General features: G+C 39.3%; 1 protein-coding gene across 1 annotated transcript in view; it reads right to left on the bottom strand.

Annotated features, from left to right (window-relative positions):
* Positions 1–19,232, bottom strand: part of yip2 (yippee interacting protein 2) — a 53,227-nt gene that overhangs the window by 8,549 nt on the left and 25,446 nt on the right. The window contains exon 6 of the mRNA XM_067145568.2: positions 7,483–7,683. Coding sequence (XP_067001669.1) covers positions 7,483–7,683 — 201 coding nt within the window. The remainder of the gene's footprint in view (positions 1–7,482; positions 7,684–19,232) is intronic.

Here is a 19,232-nt window from a genome sequence, read left to right as displayed (position 1 = left end):
GCTGCACGCAGGCAATTACCAACTGTTTGTTGTGTAACATGGGGTGCCACAGCTGCTCGAATTTATGCTGCTGTTGCATGGGGTTCCATCCGGGCCATCCGAATGATGCGGCGATCCTCTCTCACAGCTGTCTGTCGCGCTGGGCCTGTGCCAGGTCTACGAGTGTGGGTACCTTCATTTGACCACTGCTGCCATACACATTGTACCGTAGAGCCCTCTCAAACGGCGACAGTTGTTGATAGCGTGCTTTTCTCTGTCGTCGAGGCATGTTTGACGGGGAACACTTTACTGCACGGACTGCAAGTCAACTTCGCTACACCAGAGTCCGTATACTGGAGTTGATTCCTCCGTGACCAATCACGTGGGGAGACCTGTAGCAACAATCCAATGGGTCTGAAACTTTGATCATTTACATACGTACATGGCATCGTTCCATATCTTGAAAATCAACACAAACGACCAATTTCCATTTTCTTAAGTGTATATATGAAGGGTTCTGGAAACTTACGGTAAGGTTTTATTATACAGATGTTGATTCCCATAGGGAATCTGAAATATTTGTTCTGAATGAGTAAATTTTCATACCAATACAAATGGTCCAATACAAATACAAAACATAGGAATGAGTTAGCTGGAAAATTTATAATATCCAAGGTTTTATTATCCAGATACATGTAGAGACATTATGAATGTTGTAGATATTTCCATGTGTATTAGTAAACAGTAAACGAAAGTTCAAGTACCCATTCGACTAGCTGGTCAATCGATGTTTCGAGTGTGTTCCATTAGTGTGTTGTAAGAACTCTTCCAGAAATCAATAATTCTAGATGGTTGATCGGATAGTATATATATCGAGCTGTCGGTCAGGGAGAAGTCAGTTCTTAGGACTCAGGCAAGTGATGGACTGCGAGTAACTGTTCGGCTCTGAGGTGGAGTCGGTGAATTCAGGAGAGTGCATGTTATGGTGCGCGAGTCAATGTTGTTGATATCTGTACTCGTCAGAATCGACTTCAAGGTACTCCGCTATTGAGTGTTGTAGTGTCATTTGCTACTGTGTATAACTGTGTGTTGTGACGTACAGTGTAAATAAAGTAATTTATACAAGGAAGTGAACGAGTTCTAGTGTGATATTTATTTACGTAAAATAAAATCGCATTGCAGAACGATAAAATGAACATAGGTCATTACAATGACGTCAGTAGGAATGGCGCGATTAAAAGCAATGCTTTCATATGAAATACTCGATCAAATGAAAAACCACAGATCTCACTTTTAACGAACAGTACTACACTGCTGATCTAACAGTCCAAAATTCCAGAGCTGGAATGACCAAGCCGCAGACAGCCTTGATCCGTGAACACACTTCATCTTTTTTTCGGCGGCGGGGGATCGAATAGTGGAGAGACCCAGGGCAAAAACTATACCCTTTTACTGATCTGTTTCCTAGGAGTACCCAATGAGTTGGAAAACCTCAATTCACTAGAATGGCGGCAGAAAATCTATCCGACTTGGAGGCAATTTTTTTCCTCCAAGCCAGGGAGGAAACCCTTTCTTCACTGCTAATTTGGAATAAAATGAATGTAGAATTTAATAAAAATGAAGAGGAAGAAGCTTTTCTTAAGAAACGGCTCTTTTCAGGGTTGATTTTGAGTTATTTGGTGGATTGTGGTGATATAATTTGGAACAGGCCTAAATTGTAATTCTAGACCAGTTCATACTACTAAGTGAGCCTCTGCCTTAGATTGCACACTGCTCATTCAAAACAGCGCGTCAGAGTAGGGATCGAATAGCTGGAATACTATGATGAACCACTGTGTTATGTACCAGCAGTATAAGAAAATGTATGAAACATAGGAATGGCATGCAAAAGAAGAAAGTTTTCTAACTCCCCAGCTATTTCCCGCCAATATTCAGTCAGGCTGTTATACTCGGTACGCAGCAGTAATTCCATCCATCAGAGTTGAGTGGCAGCATATGAGACAAAGAACATCAGAACAAACAATGGCCAATGTAATGCTATTGTTGATCAATGTTATGCGCTTTCAATGTTGTAGGCCTTCACATTTAGTTTTCTTCTTACTCTGAAATACCACTCTTATCATAGTCGGTACGGTAAAACTGAATAAAACATAAATGATTAGAAAATGTATTCTCTATAACTTTTGTTATGTAGTACTTTTCGATAGGACCAATTACATAGGTATTTAAAAATTACATTTTATGCGCATTCCCCTAAACTACAATTTCATCCAGGATGAATAAAATTGTTTATAGCTTAGACTGTAGTTTCTTATTTCCTGACTCTATATGCCGATTTTCATTAAATTCTGTTAACCCATTTTCTCATGGCTCTGCATTGATATGGACTTAGCGACACAAATACAAATTCATGAATATCTGTGTTATCATAGCTGGTATGGTAAAAATGTATACGACATAAATGATCGGAAATTTAATTCTATATAACTTTAGTTATGTAGTAATTATCGATAGGACCACTAATAATATAAATATTTGAGAATTAAATTTTAGGCATTCCCCTAAACTACCATTTCACTCAGCGTGAATAAAATGATTTATAGCCTAGATTGTAGTGCCTCAGCCCCTGACTTTACATACCAATTTTCACTAAATTCTCTTCAGCCGTTTTCTCGTGATGCGCACACACACACACACACACACACACACACACACACACACACACACACACACACACACACACACACACACACACACACACACACACACACACACACACACACACACACACACACACACACACACACACACACACACACACACACACACACACACACACAGACAGACAGAAATTATGGAAAAGTAAAATAGTGCATTTCCTTGTTACTGTGGACATGACAAATACAGAAATACCATTCTTTTCAAATTCTGAACAATGTACAGACAAAACTCTTTATATATATATAGATACAAATGTATAATTGTCAGTATGTTAAGCTTTTCACAATGTTTCATGGCATGGGTTACTGTAGTCACGTCCTAGTTCGTGAACTGTGGGGTACGGCTGAGTGGACTAGTAAGTGGTCCTGAAAGCCGGGATACCCGTTGCTATGGAATGGGGGTGGGCATCTTGGACATATTCCGAGTCATGGCCCTCCTTGTGCTCAAGCGGCTAGGACTATACAATCTACCGGTGGTCCCTAACTCATTAGAGGAGAGATCCTCACTTGGACTATGCGCAAGTACGGTAGCATCCTGCTTCATGAATTTACCGAGCTCAGAACACTTTAAGCACGCCTCGGACCTATGGGAGTAACGGAGTCCCACTCCCATTTGACAAGCGAGGGACTCCTTGGAAACAACTTGGCAAATGAAATGGAATTCGATGGGGAGCTATCAATATTAATGGGGCTTATGGAAGAAAGAAAGTAGAACTGGCTGAGTCAGCAAAGAGGATGCATCCGGATGTGCTAGGAGTAAGTGATATTCGGGTAAGGGGAGATAACAAAGAGATAGGAGATTATAAAGTGTACTTGACAGGTGTTAAAAAGGGAAGGGCAGAGTACAGGGGATGGCTGTTCATCAGGAATACTATTGCATGCAACATATAGTTTCTGTTAAGCACGTAAATAAGCGAATGATGTGGGTAGATTTGTCAGTTGGAGGAATTAGGACAAGAATTGTTTCAGTGTATTCACCATGTGAGGGTGCAGATGAGGATGAAGTTGACAAGTTTTATGAAAAACTGAGTGACATCGTAGTCAGGGTCAACAGCAAGGATAGAGCCAATGGGTGATTTCAATGCGAGAGTCGGAAACAGAACTGAAGGATATGAAAGGGTGATTGGTAAATGTGGGGAACACATGGAAGCTAATGGGAATGGGAAGCATTTGCTGGACTTCTGTGCCAGTATGGGTTTAGCAGTTACGAATACATTCTTCAAGGATAGGGCTATTCAGCGCTACACATGGGAGATCCATAATAGGCTATATCTTAACTGACTTTGAATTCAGAAAATCTGTTGGGAGTGTACGGGTTTTTCGGCAATTTTTTGATGATACAGATCACTATCTGATCTGTAGTGAACTAAGTATCTCTAGGCCTAGGATAGAAAAAGTGATATCTGTCTGCAAATGAATAAGGGTAGAAAATCTCCAGGACAAGGAAATTAGACAACAGAAGTACATGGATATGATTAGTGAGAAGTATCAAACAGTGGACAGTAAGCAGGTTCAGGATATAGAAAGAGAATGGGTGGCATACAGGGATGCTGTAGTAGAAACAGCAAGGGAATGCCTAGGAACAACTGTGTGTAAAGATGGGAAAAAGCAAACATCTTGGTGGAATGATGAAGTGAGAGCAGCTTGTAAACGTAAATAGAAGGCTTATCATAAATGGCTCCAAACAAGGGCCGACGCAGACAGGGAATTGTATGTAGATGAAAGAAACAGAGCGAAACGAATAGTTGCTGAATCCAAAAAGAAGTCGTGGGAAGATTTTGGTAATAACCTGGAAAGGCTAGGTCAAGCAGCAAGGAAACCTTTCTGGCAGTAATAAAAAATCTTAGGAAAGGAGGGAGAAAAGAAATGAACAAATGAACAGTGTTTTGGGTAATTCAGGTGAACTCATAACAGATCCCAGGGAATCACTGGACAGGTGGAGGGAATATTTTGAAAATCTTCTCAACGTCAATGGAAATCTTCCTGGTGGTGCCGCGAGAACCAAGCTCATGGGGAGGAGGAAAATGATGTTGGTGAAATTACGCTTACGGAAGTGGAAAGGATGGTAAATAAACTCCACTGTCATAAAGCAGCAGCAATAGATGAAATTAGACCTGAAATGGTGAAGTATACTGGGAAGGCAGGAATGAAATGGCTTCATAGAGTAGTAAGATTAGTATGGAGTGTTGGTAAGGTACCTTCAGACTGGACAAAAGCAGTAATCGCACCAACAGGATTGCAACAACTATCAAGGTATCTCATTGATTAGTATACCAGGCAAAGTATTCACTGGCATCTTGGAAGGGAGTGTGCGATCAGTGGTTGAGAGGATGTTGGATAAAAACCAGTGTGGTTTCAGACCACAGAGGGGTTGTCAGGATCAAATTTTCAGTATGTGCCAGGTAACTGAAAAATGTTACGAGAGGAATAGACAGTTGTGTTTAGGTTTCGTAGATTAGAGAAAGCATATGACAGGGTACCGAAGGAAAACATGTTCGCCATACTGGGGGACCAAGGCATTTATGCTGACAATTGGGCTTCAGTGAGAATTGATGGTAGGAGTTCTTGGTTTAGGGTACTTACAGGGGTTAGACAAGGCTGTAATCTTTCACCTTTGCTGTTCATAGTTTACATGGATCATCTGCTGAAAGGTATAAAGTGGCAGGGAGGGATTCAGTTAGGTGGAAATGTAGTAAGCAGTCTAGCCTATGCTGACGACTTGGTCTTAATGGCAGACTGCGCCGAAGGCCTGCAGTCTAATATCTTGGAACTTGAAAATACAGTAGGTGCAATGAGTATGGTATGAAAACTTGCCTTTCGAAGACTAAATTGATGTCAGTAGGTAAGAAATCCAACAGAATTGAATGTCAGATTGGTGATACAAAGCTGGAAGAGGTAGATAATTTTAAGTATTTTGGTTGTGTGTTCTCCCAGGATGGTAATGTAGTGAGATTGAATAAGGTGTAGTAAATCTAATGGAGTGAGCTCGCAGTTGCGATCAACAGTGTTCTGTAAGAAGGAAGTCTGTTCCCGGACAAAACTATCTTTACATCGGTCTATTTTCAGACCAACTTTGCTTTACAGGAGCGAAAGCTGGGAGGATTCAGGATATCTTATTCATAAATTAGAAGTAACAAGACATGAAAGTAGCGAATGATTGCTGGTACAAACAGGTGGGAACAATGGCAGGATAGTACTCGGAATGAGGAGATAAAGCCTAAGTTAGGAATGAACTTGATGGGTGAAGCTGTATGCATAAACCGACTTCGTTGGTGGGATCATGTGAGGCGAATGGAGGAGGATAGGTTACGTAGGAAATTAATGGATTCTGTTATGGAGGGCAAGAGAAGTAGAGGGAGACCATGACGGTGATGGTTAGACTCAGTTTCTAATGATTTAAAGATAAGAGGTATGGAACTAAATGACGCCGCAGCACTAGATGCAAATAGAGGATTGTGGTGACGTTTAGTAAATTCACAGAGGCTTGCAGACTGAACGCTAAAAGGCATAACAGTCTATAATGATAATATATGTATGTATTTTCACATCCCTGATGGATAGTTTTTATTCATGTATTCAGTAGTATGATTTCTCGCTTAACACCTCAATGAGGTTTTACTGTTTATGACCACAACTAGTTATATTTAATGAGTGCACTGATATTAATGAACAATTTTGTTTACAGCATTTTTTTTGCTATTTGTTTTACGTTGCACCGACACAGATAGATCTTATGGCGACGATGGGACAGGAAAGGCCTAGGAATGGGAAGTAAGTGGCCATGGCCTTATATTAAGGAACAGTCCCAGCATTTGCGTAGTATGAAAATGGGAAACCACAGAAAACCACTGTCAGGGCTGTCGACAGGGGGGTTCGAACGCACTATCTCCCGGATGCGAGCTCATAGCTGCGCGCTCCTAACCGCACAACCAACTCGCCTGGTTACAGCATTCTAAAGTTTGAACTATTGTTTTAAAAAGTAGTCACAATTCAAAACATTCTATACAAATGAAATACTGGTACTTTTTTTTTTTTTTAATGGCAAAAAGCCAACCAACCTTGGCCCAGTATACGAGAGGCCAGGATGAAGGGTACGTGACGGAGGAATAACACCTCTTTAGAAAACCTTGGTCTAGTTGGCCCAGCTGGTAACGCGCTGGGCCCCTTGCCAAGGTTACGGTGAAGTCTTTAACAGCAGCTTCAGTGGAGGATACCTTTGGAATGGCACTGCTGGCGGTTGAGGCATTCCAGTACTCTTCCTGCCTTGTAGGTGAAGTAGAGGACTATTAAAGGCTGAGGAAGTTCACCCTGACAGAAAATTCCTCGACTGTGGCAGACAATGCAAGTCAGCAGAAGAGGAAAAAGCAGGGATTGCTTTCAACAATAGAACAAGTCTTGGGAGGAGGGTTGTTTATTTTCCACACCAGATCTGCTGGAGTGCAGAATGAGGATGATGGTTAAACAAAGTACTAAATACTGATATGCAGTAAGAATATTAACTTTTATTGAAGATTAATTCATCACTATGGTTGAACACAATGGCAAACTACTTCATTCCTCATCTTGCCTAGTACACCTCATATTACTGCCGCCATTTGTTTCTGCGGTTTCTCTATAACCACATAACCTTCGGTGGTGCTATTTGAAGATCCAACCAGCCTCAGGGCTGCTGACCATACAGACAGACAGACAGACAGACAGACAGACAGACAGACAGACAGACAGGACATGGTTGAACAATACTTACTTTTTCTATCACTCAGAGTTATTCTTCAAAACTCACCTCAACTAGATCAATGTCTGCAAGCTGTTTCCCAGTGATCTGAAGCAATCTCTTAATTGCAGGTGATGGTCCAATACCCATGATACTGGGTTCTACACCCACTATGCTGTACCCCACAAGCCTGGCTAAGGGCTTCAGTCCATGTTCCTTACAAGCCTCTTCACTGGCAATGATCACTGCACCAGCACCATCACAGATGCCCTGACAAACACCATCATTGTTTGGTAAGCAGGGAATATAAATCAGTCAAATTCAGTAAACTCAATACATGTAGCCTCATATGCTGAATTTAAAAATTCAAGAAAATGCAAAGGACATTGTTAACAGGATAGTTGTCCTCAGCATTTTCAGCTTTAATGACAGGAAAACTTATCACAGAATGCATGTAGTACAATTGAGCTTATTAGGGATGCAGATCACTGAATATGTTTAATACATTATTTTAAAAGAACTGAACTGCCAGGTAGAAAAAATAAACCTTACCATAAAACAGAGGAAAGGAAGATAAAAATGAAAAGTACTTAGTATTGATAACTGATAAGCTGTTTGTTAACTATAATATTAAAAGAAAGCAATTTTTAATCTGTTAATAAAACAAATATTTCAAAGGAAAACTAAATCTTCAAAATAGGAGCTAGTGACATTCTCAGTTAAATGCCACAATCTATAATGATTATTAACTCTTAGCACTCTCATGTCGGAAACAAGTCGTACGTTGCTGCAGATCTGATGTTTACAATAAGGTGACATCTTACATCTTTGCTGCTATCCCTGACTTATTACTGATAGTTATATCTATGGTTATACCATGTGTGTGTTATTAACTTCCTAACTAGTTTTTATGATCTTTCAGTGTGTTTCATAGTTTTAGTTCTTTTCTGTCTTTCTGTATGACTAAAAGAAGAATATCCTGGCTCAGTCCGGTGGTATTTGAAGGTGCTCAAATACGTCAGCCTCGTGTCGGTAGATTTACTGGCACGTAAAAACTCCTGCGGGACTAAATTCCGGCACCTCGGTGTCTCCGAAAACCGTAAAAGAGTGGTTAGTGGGACGTAAAACAAGTAACATTATTATTTATTTAAAAGAAGAATACATTTACATTTTAGTGACATAACTGCTGTACTGAATAATACTGATCCTGAAACTGACAAATTCATTTTGTGCATTTGAAGGAAACTGAGAATGACTTATTACTAGAGGTGGGAATTTGCCTATTTGCCTATTTTACTCGTGTGTTCAGAAACGTAGGCTTTTGAGATATAAATCCGTTTTAGGGTCTTTTTAGCTGTATTTTGTTTGTTTTATTGTGTCTATAAATGCCTATTTCAGAGGATTTGCCTATTTGGAGTATAATTGCCTATTTGATGCCTTTTGACTGTATTTAAAAAAAGCCTATTTTCTTCCAGTACATTATATTGTAGCTAGGTGCGACAGAATTATCTTCTCTTTTCTCAATACCTGTTTACCCCACTAACAAAAATGGGAATTCTCAGAAATCACCAGAAACAGTTCTACGGAAATTTCCATCAGGAGAAACAAGGAACAATTTGACTTCAAAGACTTCAAACCCTCCAACCTCCTAAGACATATGCGAAAACCAGTGAACGTCGAACTACTGTATGTTGCACAACCCATGTGCCCTGTACCTCCCTTTCGATGCGAACTTTTGTATGCGTACGCTTTATGTTCAGAACGTGTTGTGATTTATTGTGTAGAAGAAGAAAAGGAGGAAGTGTGTTTGCGGCAATGCCGGAAGAAATATCGTCGAAGTCCTACTGGCTGAAGCTGTGGATCACAGGGGATTCCAATGTCACTATGGATGGAAGGGCAGTCTGTCAAGCTTGCTGTAAGGAGGTAAGTTCGTTTGTTCTTTTTATCTTTTTTGTGATTGAGAACTACGATTGCATTTCATTCTAGCATTTACAGGCCTATTAATGTATGTATTGTGGCAAGTTTTTTTGTTGCAATGCTGTATTAGTCGGGAACTTTCAATAATTTATATTAAACAATCATTAAATTATTGAATGAGGAATTAGAACGCCGGTGGTCTTTGTCACAGAATGGATGAAAATTAAATCAGTATTTTGAACTGTGATTCATTTCCTGTGAAAAATAGAGATTTACAACTGAAATGCAATTTTTAAAACTCCCTTTAAAAATCGTTAATTCCATTACACGCTAAGCCTTCGCAAAACACAGGTTGCAAATCCAATGTAGCCCGGCTGGGACGTGCCACACCATGTTTTACAAGGTTGCCAAGACTATCTTTACAAGACCAGGCCAGCAAAAATACTGTTGGCCTGGATTGGTGAGGTCCAGTTAGTAACCGTTGTGCTTGGGGGGGCGGAGGGAACAAAGAGAGTCTGAGGGGTGTAAGGTCTCACATTAGCACCGCAAAGTCATCAACAAGCCTCTAGCATCCCCTCCAGAGTCTTGCTAAATTGTAACAAAAATAAGATTATGGGTGCATGCCACGACAATTTCAAATTACGGGGTTTTTAATTTTCAGGCGGGCTGAGTGGCTCAGACGGCTGAGTCACTGGCCTTCTGACCCCAACTTTTCAGGTTCGATCCTGGCTCAGTCCGGTGGTATTTGAAGATACTCAAATACGTCAGCATCGTGTCGGTAGATTTACTGGCACATAAAAGCCTCCTGCGGGACTAAATTCCGGTACCTCAGCGTCTACGAAAACCGTAAAAGTAGTTAGTGGAACGTAAAGCAAGTAACATTATTTATTTAATTTTCAACGAGCGTGGCGGCCTTGTGGTCACACATGATGCAGGATCTATTGCAGGCAACAGAAAATAGCCTTCGTGGCAGCTGACCTGGCTAACCAAAGCCGGCGAATAGCAACAAATAAAATGTTCACAAATCTGAGACTTATAGTGGCTCCGTTTTCATTCTTCTATATAAGTAAGAATACTGATGGGTCCTTGGCAAGCATAAAGGACGGATCTCTCCTCTACGCTACTCCGGTATCGTTTCACACATTTTTTATTATATTTTTCACCCAGTGATCTCGACATGATACTGCCAAATTATAACTGAAAATCCTTGAGGACATATTTCCATGTAAATTACGAATTCCCTTGTTCCTACTTTTAAGTTTTGTACTTCTAGAAACATCATCTCTAATAGTCTTTTCTATGAAACAAATGTATGATATATACTAAGCATTATTGCCAATTAGCCCAACTGTAGAAATTTAAGATATAGGACAATGTAATTTATGTCAATTTTATTACTTTTCAGATCAAATGTGAGAAAAATACTACATACAACTTAGAAATACTGCGATGCATCTGATACGAGTACAGAAATCTGTATCAATGCAGCCATTCTACCAGTCCACTTTGGGCAGCGACGAACAACAATTTTCTTCAGAGCTATGCACTGTAATGTTGGGAGCTAATATGCCCCTGCATAAACCGGAGCATCTTCAAATTTCAACAAGCTGCCGGGAGCAATCACCAAGTTGGAGAAGAGTGGCATGCCCCTGGTGGGGTCACTTAGGATTGTGGAAGAAGTCAGGGGAAGTTCTGACCGAACCTCTGGGAAGGCAGCCACTGTCAGCGAAATAAAACCTGATGAAGTGACTTCATTGAAGTTTTATCCAATCACTTCATGTGATGTTGGGAGATCGTTCTCTCAGTACAAAAACATTATGTATGACAGGAGAACAAGATTGTTACCGGAAAATATTGAAACGTTACTTGTTAATTCCTTTTATAGTAATTGAGTGTGTTCTTAAATTATAAGTAATTTTTTCATGCCTATTTTGTTGCCTATTTTACACATTCGTGCCTATTTAAATGCCTATTTTTGGCTAATTTAAGAGTCTATATGCCTGCCTATTTTAACTGTTTTTAGTGCCTATAATTCTCATCTCTACTTATTACGATATTATGATCTGATAGCAGTGATAGTGGAAGTCAGGTTATATTTCAGGCTGTCTTATGCAGATGAATTATACTTACAAGAGAATATGAAGTGAAGCATGCAGGTTTAATTAATATGGTGTGGATCAGTAATAAGAGTGTTGGCTTCCAGATCCCAAGATCACGTATTCAGACCTGACAGAGATAGTCTAATTTTGAAGGTTGGAAAAAAGTCTATTCAATACTCCATATTTTATTATTATTGTAGATAAATGCAGTAATCCACCTAATTAATACAATATAAAATTAGCACTTCAGTTTTAACCATGGTACTAGTTTCGGCCTATCGATATTAAGTCATCATCATCCATAAGGTCTTAAAACATTTAAAAAACTAATTGGCCATACATATAACAAAAATACAGTACATATCATAATACTTGAAAATAGTTTTGATCTAATATTCAGTATACACTCAAATAAGTCACTGTCTTGAGGATATAACACAACACTTGAAAATTCTAATGATCTGTCGGTATACTTCAATAAATATAATTCATCGTCTTGAAGATCTATAAATAATTTGTTGAACACTTGCATAAAATTAAAAGCAATTGGTGAAAAATTAAGATAGAATAAACTGATGTTAAATTAGATCTTAGTTGATTATGTAAAGAAACATAGGCCGAAACCAGTACCATGATTAAAATAAACTGAAGTACATATTTTATAATGTTTTGATTAGGTGGATTACCTCATCTATCTAAAATAATTATATTGTCACAATACGGAACATGAAAATTAGGAATTTTAATGTTTTATGATTTCGGCATATAAGAGATATCTGGAGACACTTGGTGTTTATTCGGCAGAATTAGTTAAAATTCAGCCAGAGACCCTCAAGAGAGATCCAGTTTCCTCTGCCATTTAGTAGGCATAGAGTAAAACAGAACTTTGAAACACAAGCAGGCAGTCGAATGGTGTCAAATTAAAATGCCTGAACCCTGTAGTTGAGGCCAACATATTGATATTGGTTAACAAGTCCTAATACAAAATCCTATCCTATTATGACATAATCGAAGCACATATTTTAAAAAAACAGGCCAATGACATCCTTTTACATCTAGTTAAAACCTCAAATATGAGTCCTAAAAGCACTGCCTGTAAAAAATTCTACTCTTGTTCAGCTGAAGAAGTCAAAACAGGTCATATTAAATATCATATGCTGTACTGAATTGATAGACTGACGTTGCGATTTCTTTTGAAGAAATTTTACATAACTAGAATGATTACTACTTGTGCATTCCACGGCAGTATTTTATCCGATTCCATGTTGGTCAATGGCATAGGCAGCATATTTATGTTTACTAACTTATTTGAATAATGAGACTTTTTACTTCTTAAAGAAGATAATATACAACTTTTATGTAACTCAGGATAGACATTCCAGTGATGTTAGATCTTCAAGATGATATTACTTGTGGACTTAAATTACCTTCAGTCTCTGTGTATCAAATATCTTTGAGTAAGAATTAATATGACTGATGCAGTTTAAAGATTCATTATTAAGGTATTTTATGATATAGGTGTTGATTCTCACAGGGAACCTGAAATATTTGTCCTGAATGAGTAAATTTATAATACCAATATAGTTGGTCCGCTATTGGACATTATAAATTTTCCAGCTAACTCATTTCTGATTGCCAGCGTTTTTGCCCTAGTGTGTTATATACCAACTGATGAGCCCAACTTAGCACACTAGGGCCACTAGTGTGCTATTTACCAACTGATGAGTCCAACTTAACACACTGGTGCAAAACGCTGGCAACCAGGAATGAGTTAGCTGGAAATTTTATAATGTCCAATAACGGACCAACTATATTGGCATTAAGGTATTTTATTCTGGATGTATAAAAATTCATTGTTCCATTTTAAAATATGTACTTAAAATATGTAATTTTAGGATCTTGATGTGTTTATATTCAGATTTGTTGACCAATATTTTAATATGTTAGTTATAAATTATTAATTCTGACTAGTTTTAATATCTTGTTATACAGTAGCTAGGAACTTTGTCTAGATTACAGTAAAACCTGCCTTAACGGACACCTCTCACCGCTGTAATTAAATAGCATGTTGTGTATGAGTAACATACCCCTCTTATACGGACACTCTTTATTACGGACGCAGACACACCATAGCAACGAGAAACTCCAATTAAACCTCTCCTAACGGACACTTTCTTTTTCAAAAAATACTGTATTTGTGTCCTGTACAGTATGTATTCACTTATTTTTTGCACAGGCAAGAATCGCAGACACCGTAACTTTTGGTCCACGCTGTACACGTTCTTGGAAGGCAACATTAAGTCACGCTATAACTTCTGGAAGTTGTGTGATCTGACACGCTCGGCAGCGCTGGAATTCATACCTTCACTGTCAGGTTACTTTTCATTGACTCGTGGGCTTTTGATGTGTTCAGTTTTACGTTAGTAAGTTGGTGTAAACATGGCTCAGAGGAAGTTTTTAACTCTAAAAGAAAAGGTAGGCATAACAGACTATCATAAACGTGAGAAGTGTGGTGTGCATAAACTGTCCGAAGTGTTCAAGATTTGAAAGACACAGGCAGCTGAAATTGTGACATAGGCAGTTGAAATTGTGAAAAAGCAAGAGGAACTAGTGAAAGAATGGCATTTAAATGGCAACGAACAGCGCATTCAACTGTTTCAAAGTGGTAGTGGAGCTTTCATTGACAAGGCAATGCTAGAGTGGTTTGCTAAAATAAGAAGTCAGAATGTCCCTGTGTCAGGACCAATGATACAAGCAAAAGCATTAGAATTTGTGGCAGAATTAGGTTTTGGGGATTTCAAAGCCTTGAATGGCTGGCTAGAAAGATTCAGAAAGCAACATGGTATCAACTTCAGAGTGATTTGCAGAGAATCATCCAGTATAATATGGAGACTGTTGAAAAGTGGCAAGAAAAATTACCTTCAATCATAGACGATATGCTCCGGAAAATATTTTGAATGCCGATTAAAATGGATTATTTTTCCGTGCTTTACCCAACAAAACTTTGTGTTTCAAAGGAAATTGTTGTACTAGTGGAAAAGTTGTGAAAGAACGTCTTACGGTCTTGTTATGTGCAAGTATGAGTTGAGAACAGGAGACACCCCTTGTGATAGGAAAAGCTGCAAAACCAAGGTGTTTTAAGAATATGGACGTTATGAAGTTTGGCACTGAATGGAAAAAGAATAGGAAAGCATGGATGACCAGAGAAATAATGACAGATTGGCTAGGACAACTGGACAGAAAAATGATATGCCAGGAGCGAAAAGTGTTATTATTCCTAGATAATGCAGCATCGCATCCGGATACAATTAAGTTGCAAAATGTGAAGATCGTCTTTTCCCACCAAATGTAACATCAGCTTCTCAGCTGCCGGACCAAGGAACGATCCAGAACTTCAAAGTTAAGTACAGACAGTTAGTGATGAAGCACAAAGTATCAGAACTTAACGGGAATGAAGTAACCTTTCAAACACTGACACAGGGACTGAATGTTCTCCAAGCAATTTCGTGGATAACCAATACATGGAAAAACATTACAGCCTCAACAATTCGTAACTGCTTTCTGAAAGCTGGGTGGACATACCGAAATAGAATTGGATACCCTTCCTGACAGCATGGAAACAACACAATAGTTGATTAATGCAGCAGGTTACAGTGTACAAGTGAACACCATATCGAAATTGATTCAGATATTCCAACAGAGAGTGAGAGTGGAGACACTAAAACGATTCTTCAGTCAATCCAAGGAAAGAAGGACAAAAATGAAGATTCTGACGAAAGTAGGAGTGAAGGTGATGCTAATGACGACTTTGAAGAAAATATGGAAATGAATGTGCTGCCAATAACCTCATACAGTGAGGCTCTCGGCTTTGTTAAGCGACTGAAAGAATTCTATTATAAACAAAATGATGAAAAAGGTGTAAATTTGACCCAGGATTTAATTGCACATAGTAAAAATATCATTGCTAAACCGAAATGGATGAAACAAACGAACATTAAGGATTTTTTCAAGTGTTAATGTTTTACTGTACTGTGCTAGAGATTGCCAAGTCTACATTATTGATTTAAAGTTTCAAAAATTCATATGTTCTTCTTAATTTTAACATGGTGAACGGTAATAGTGTACAGTGTGCTCAATAGAGGTTTCCATAGAAGTGTTTTTGTCTCTAATACAGTACATTGCAACTGCAGCAGCCCATCTACAACTTTCTCATGTGAGTACAGTGCAGTGTATTGTACAATACTATATACAATTAAAGGTCCATTTGCGAGAATTGCTAACATATACAATACATGGGTTATTGTGTTCCAACTTATGTTTAATGGTACCGGTTTCATAACCTCTCTCGGGCAGTCACCCCTTCATAACGGAAATTTTTTTTCGGTCCCGAAGGTGTCCATTATAGAGAGGTTTTACTGTATTTAGCTGAAAAAGACCCAATTAAGGTTCGAAACATGTACTATTATTAAATGTTTAAATGTACTGTATTCAATAGGTGGATTGAGCCTTGGTACTTCTTTTTATAAGAAAGTCTGACTATATTATAAGCCAATACGGATCAGATCATTAAGTTTATCACATGAAATTGTGATATATTTCCTGAATTCTCTGGCACGAAAGCTTGCTATAAACTCACATCTGTTTATTTAGATCCAAAATCATTCCAATAAATGAACATTTGGTTGGCATTTCAGCTATTCAAATAGATCTGTCATTAACAGGATAACGTTTTCTCGGGAGGGGGAGGGGGGGTCATTCAGAGAGTTTAGAAAATAGTGAAACAACTGAAAATTTCATTACATATCTCAACTCTCTGATTGATACATTAAATTCATCAATTCCTACACAATATCAGAGGCAGAACATCCTTCGAGATGATTACAATGCACATTTTCAAAAATGCTGAAATCCTTGAATGTGTCCAAATATTTGCTTTGCTTACACTAATGAAAGTTTATGGTTCTAAGTGTGGTACATACCTTACCTATGCATCAGAAATTATACCATATGATGTATTGTTGCGCCGGCCCCGTGGTGTAGGGGTAGCGTGCCTGCTTCTCACCCGGAGGCCCCGGGTTCGATTCCCGGCCAGGTCAGGGATTTTTACCTGGACCTGAGGGCTGGTTCGAGGTCCACTCAGCCTACGTGATTAGAATTGAGGAGCTATCTGACGGTGAGATAGTGGCCCCGGTCTAGAAAGCCAAGAATAATGGCCGAGAGGATTCGTCGTGCTGACCACACGACAGCTCGTAATCTGCAGGCCTTCGGGCTGAGCAGCGGTCGCTTGGTACGCCGAGGCCCTTCAAGGGCTGTAGTGCCATGGGGTTTGGTTTGGTTTGGATGTATTGTTGCAACAGAAAATAGTAATTGCTGGAGCAGCAAAACTATCGTGTGCTAACAGTCTATAGGGGATATGCTGTATTTCCTTGAGTGTTACGGTGATTTAAATGAAATTACAGTGAAACCTTTGCAATTAGAAAGTTGCGAAGGCTATGGGTTGTGTTTACCGCCCAAATTTGTACTCCGCTACTTGAAATGCCAATTCTCCTTCCGCACAACAGAGATAAGAACGGAATTATCTACCTTGATGAAAGCAAAATCATTCTCTCAAATACATATCCAGATGCTTAAGTATTTAAATAGTGTGAGTTCTATACATCTTTCTTACGTAGTTAACAGTAGTTATGCTGTTGCTGTTTGTTGCACTAGGTCTCAAGTGTTCGCAGCACCACCTGGGTGCCAGACCACATCAACAAGTGGAGTGCTCACACTTCTTATTCTATATGTTATGTTGGTTGATTGTCCAATCCTTGTCCTGTTTCTCTACACGGTCGGGTATGAGGTGAGATGAATCTGTCGAGGCGGGTTTTTATGACCGGATGCTCTTCCTGATGTCAACCTCATCAGAGGTGTTAATGAGATGAAATGAATGACTGTTATATGATAGCAAGAAAGGATCTGGCACATAGCCCATTCCTGTTGAATAGCACCAAGGGGTCTCCTCAAGGCTTTACATCTCCATACGAAGGATGAATCGCCATCAACAGCATCATATGCCCTCACTCTATATGAGCACCGCAAAGAGGTTTGGAATCGAATCCAGGCTTTTGGCACGCAATCTAGTAATTTGAAACTGTATACCACCACCTCCCCTACCCTGCCGGCCAACATTCTGATGGAGATTTTTTTTTTTTTTGACAAATGGGACTCGAACCGGCTAACCACGGTGTCAGATCGTTTAGACTTCAATAGACACAGTTACTGGAGCGAGTTCTTCTTTGAAGTACCCACCATCATGGCCATGAGGTGGGCTAAATAATAATAATACATAAATCAAGATTCAATAATAGACAGGAATTTATTTAGGGAATCAATAAGCAGCTTCAAGATTTCCAGGAAAAGGTTAGTTGCAAGAAGAACCGGTCAGACGAAAGGACAGTCTGCCAGACAGAGAATGGTCTAGTACTGACAGAAGAAGAAGACAGATCATTAAGTTACTTTGCGTTGTCCTTAGGCGGCAAGACAATAAGTATCACATGGCCTCAGCTACCACTACAGATATTTTAATTTGTTTCCATTCAAGCTGCCTGCAAATCAATTTCTTGTTCCATTTTAATTTACCAGATGCCAGAGTATACTGGATCTCTGTTGGATGACCTATGGCTGAGTTTTAGTTAATTTTCTATTCTATATGGTAAGATTATAAAATTATACAGTCGGTACAGATATACGACACTAACTAAGGACATGGGAATCCTGTGTATAGTATAGTGAAGTCTCCGAAAATTGCAACTTATTCCCACAATGTAATATCTACAAGGTTTAAGCAAATCATTTGCATCACAAGGTAGTTTTTGTTGTATGTCCGGCGCTCCCTTCTTGCTCCGCCAGCCAGCTACACGCGCGCCAAGTGTCATTCTTCTAGCCTCGACGCGCAGCCCTGAGTGCGCGTGCCTGAACCATCGTGTGTGTACTATAAAGAGGAACTCCCAGCCTATCCAGATGCCCACTTGCCCCGGTGTCCAGCTCCAGAATACACCCTACGTCGAGCATGGAGGCTACTCCTCTTGAAAATGTGCTTCGACCAGGTGGACTGAATTTCTGGCAGTACGAGGTCTCACCTCTGGTCACCGCTCCTCTTATTCCGCTGCCCATATCCAGTCATACTATTACATACCGTCATATTTCCCTAATTAATGCAAGCTCCCTTGGTTTCGCCAAGTAAGAATTCTTCCAACATTGAACTTGCTTTTATGAACTCAGCAAGGAAGGACTTTCCAAAACATTTATGTCAGTACTTCGGATAGTTTTCGACTATCGACTTTCATATCAAGGACTATCTTTTCGAGATAGTAGTGGATGTAAATACTACAAACCTGTATATAGTGTACAAAAGATAGACTCTTTCTCAAGATTCCTAATTCATTTTGCTTCAAGTTAAATTTCAGTTTTATTTGTGTAAATAGTGTATTTTGCATTTGAAGCGAATATAAAGTTGTGTTTTGTAAATCTCAACCTTGGTTACAACACAACTCTATGGCGACGAGGTAAAAAAAAAAAAAAAAAAAAAGTATGCAACAAACACTCCACTTCATCGGCCCCAGTCAACCAACTCTGTGGCGACAGGATAATAACTTGCAATTCATCCACTCCTTCACAACGAGGTACAGCAAACTCAGTGCCCTCATACACTTAGACATTGGCGACAAAGTCAATCAGTGCTCAGTGTGTCGCCCACTCAACAGACATTCCACAGCTCTCTGTCGTGCGCTCCACCTGTGTGGCACGCTCCAGCGTGTTTTC

The sequence above is a fragment of the Anabrus simplex genome, chromosome 4, assembly GCF_040414725.1.
Source record: "Anabrus simplex isolate iqAnaSimp1 chromosome 4, ASM4041472v1, whole genome shotgun sequence".
Lineage (NCBI taxonomy): Eukaryota > Metazoa > Arthropoda > Insecta > Orthoptera > Tettigoniidae > Anabrus > Anabrus simplex.
This window is presented reverse-complemented; position numbering and strand designations above follow the sequence as displayed.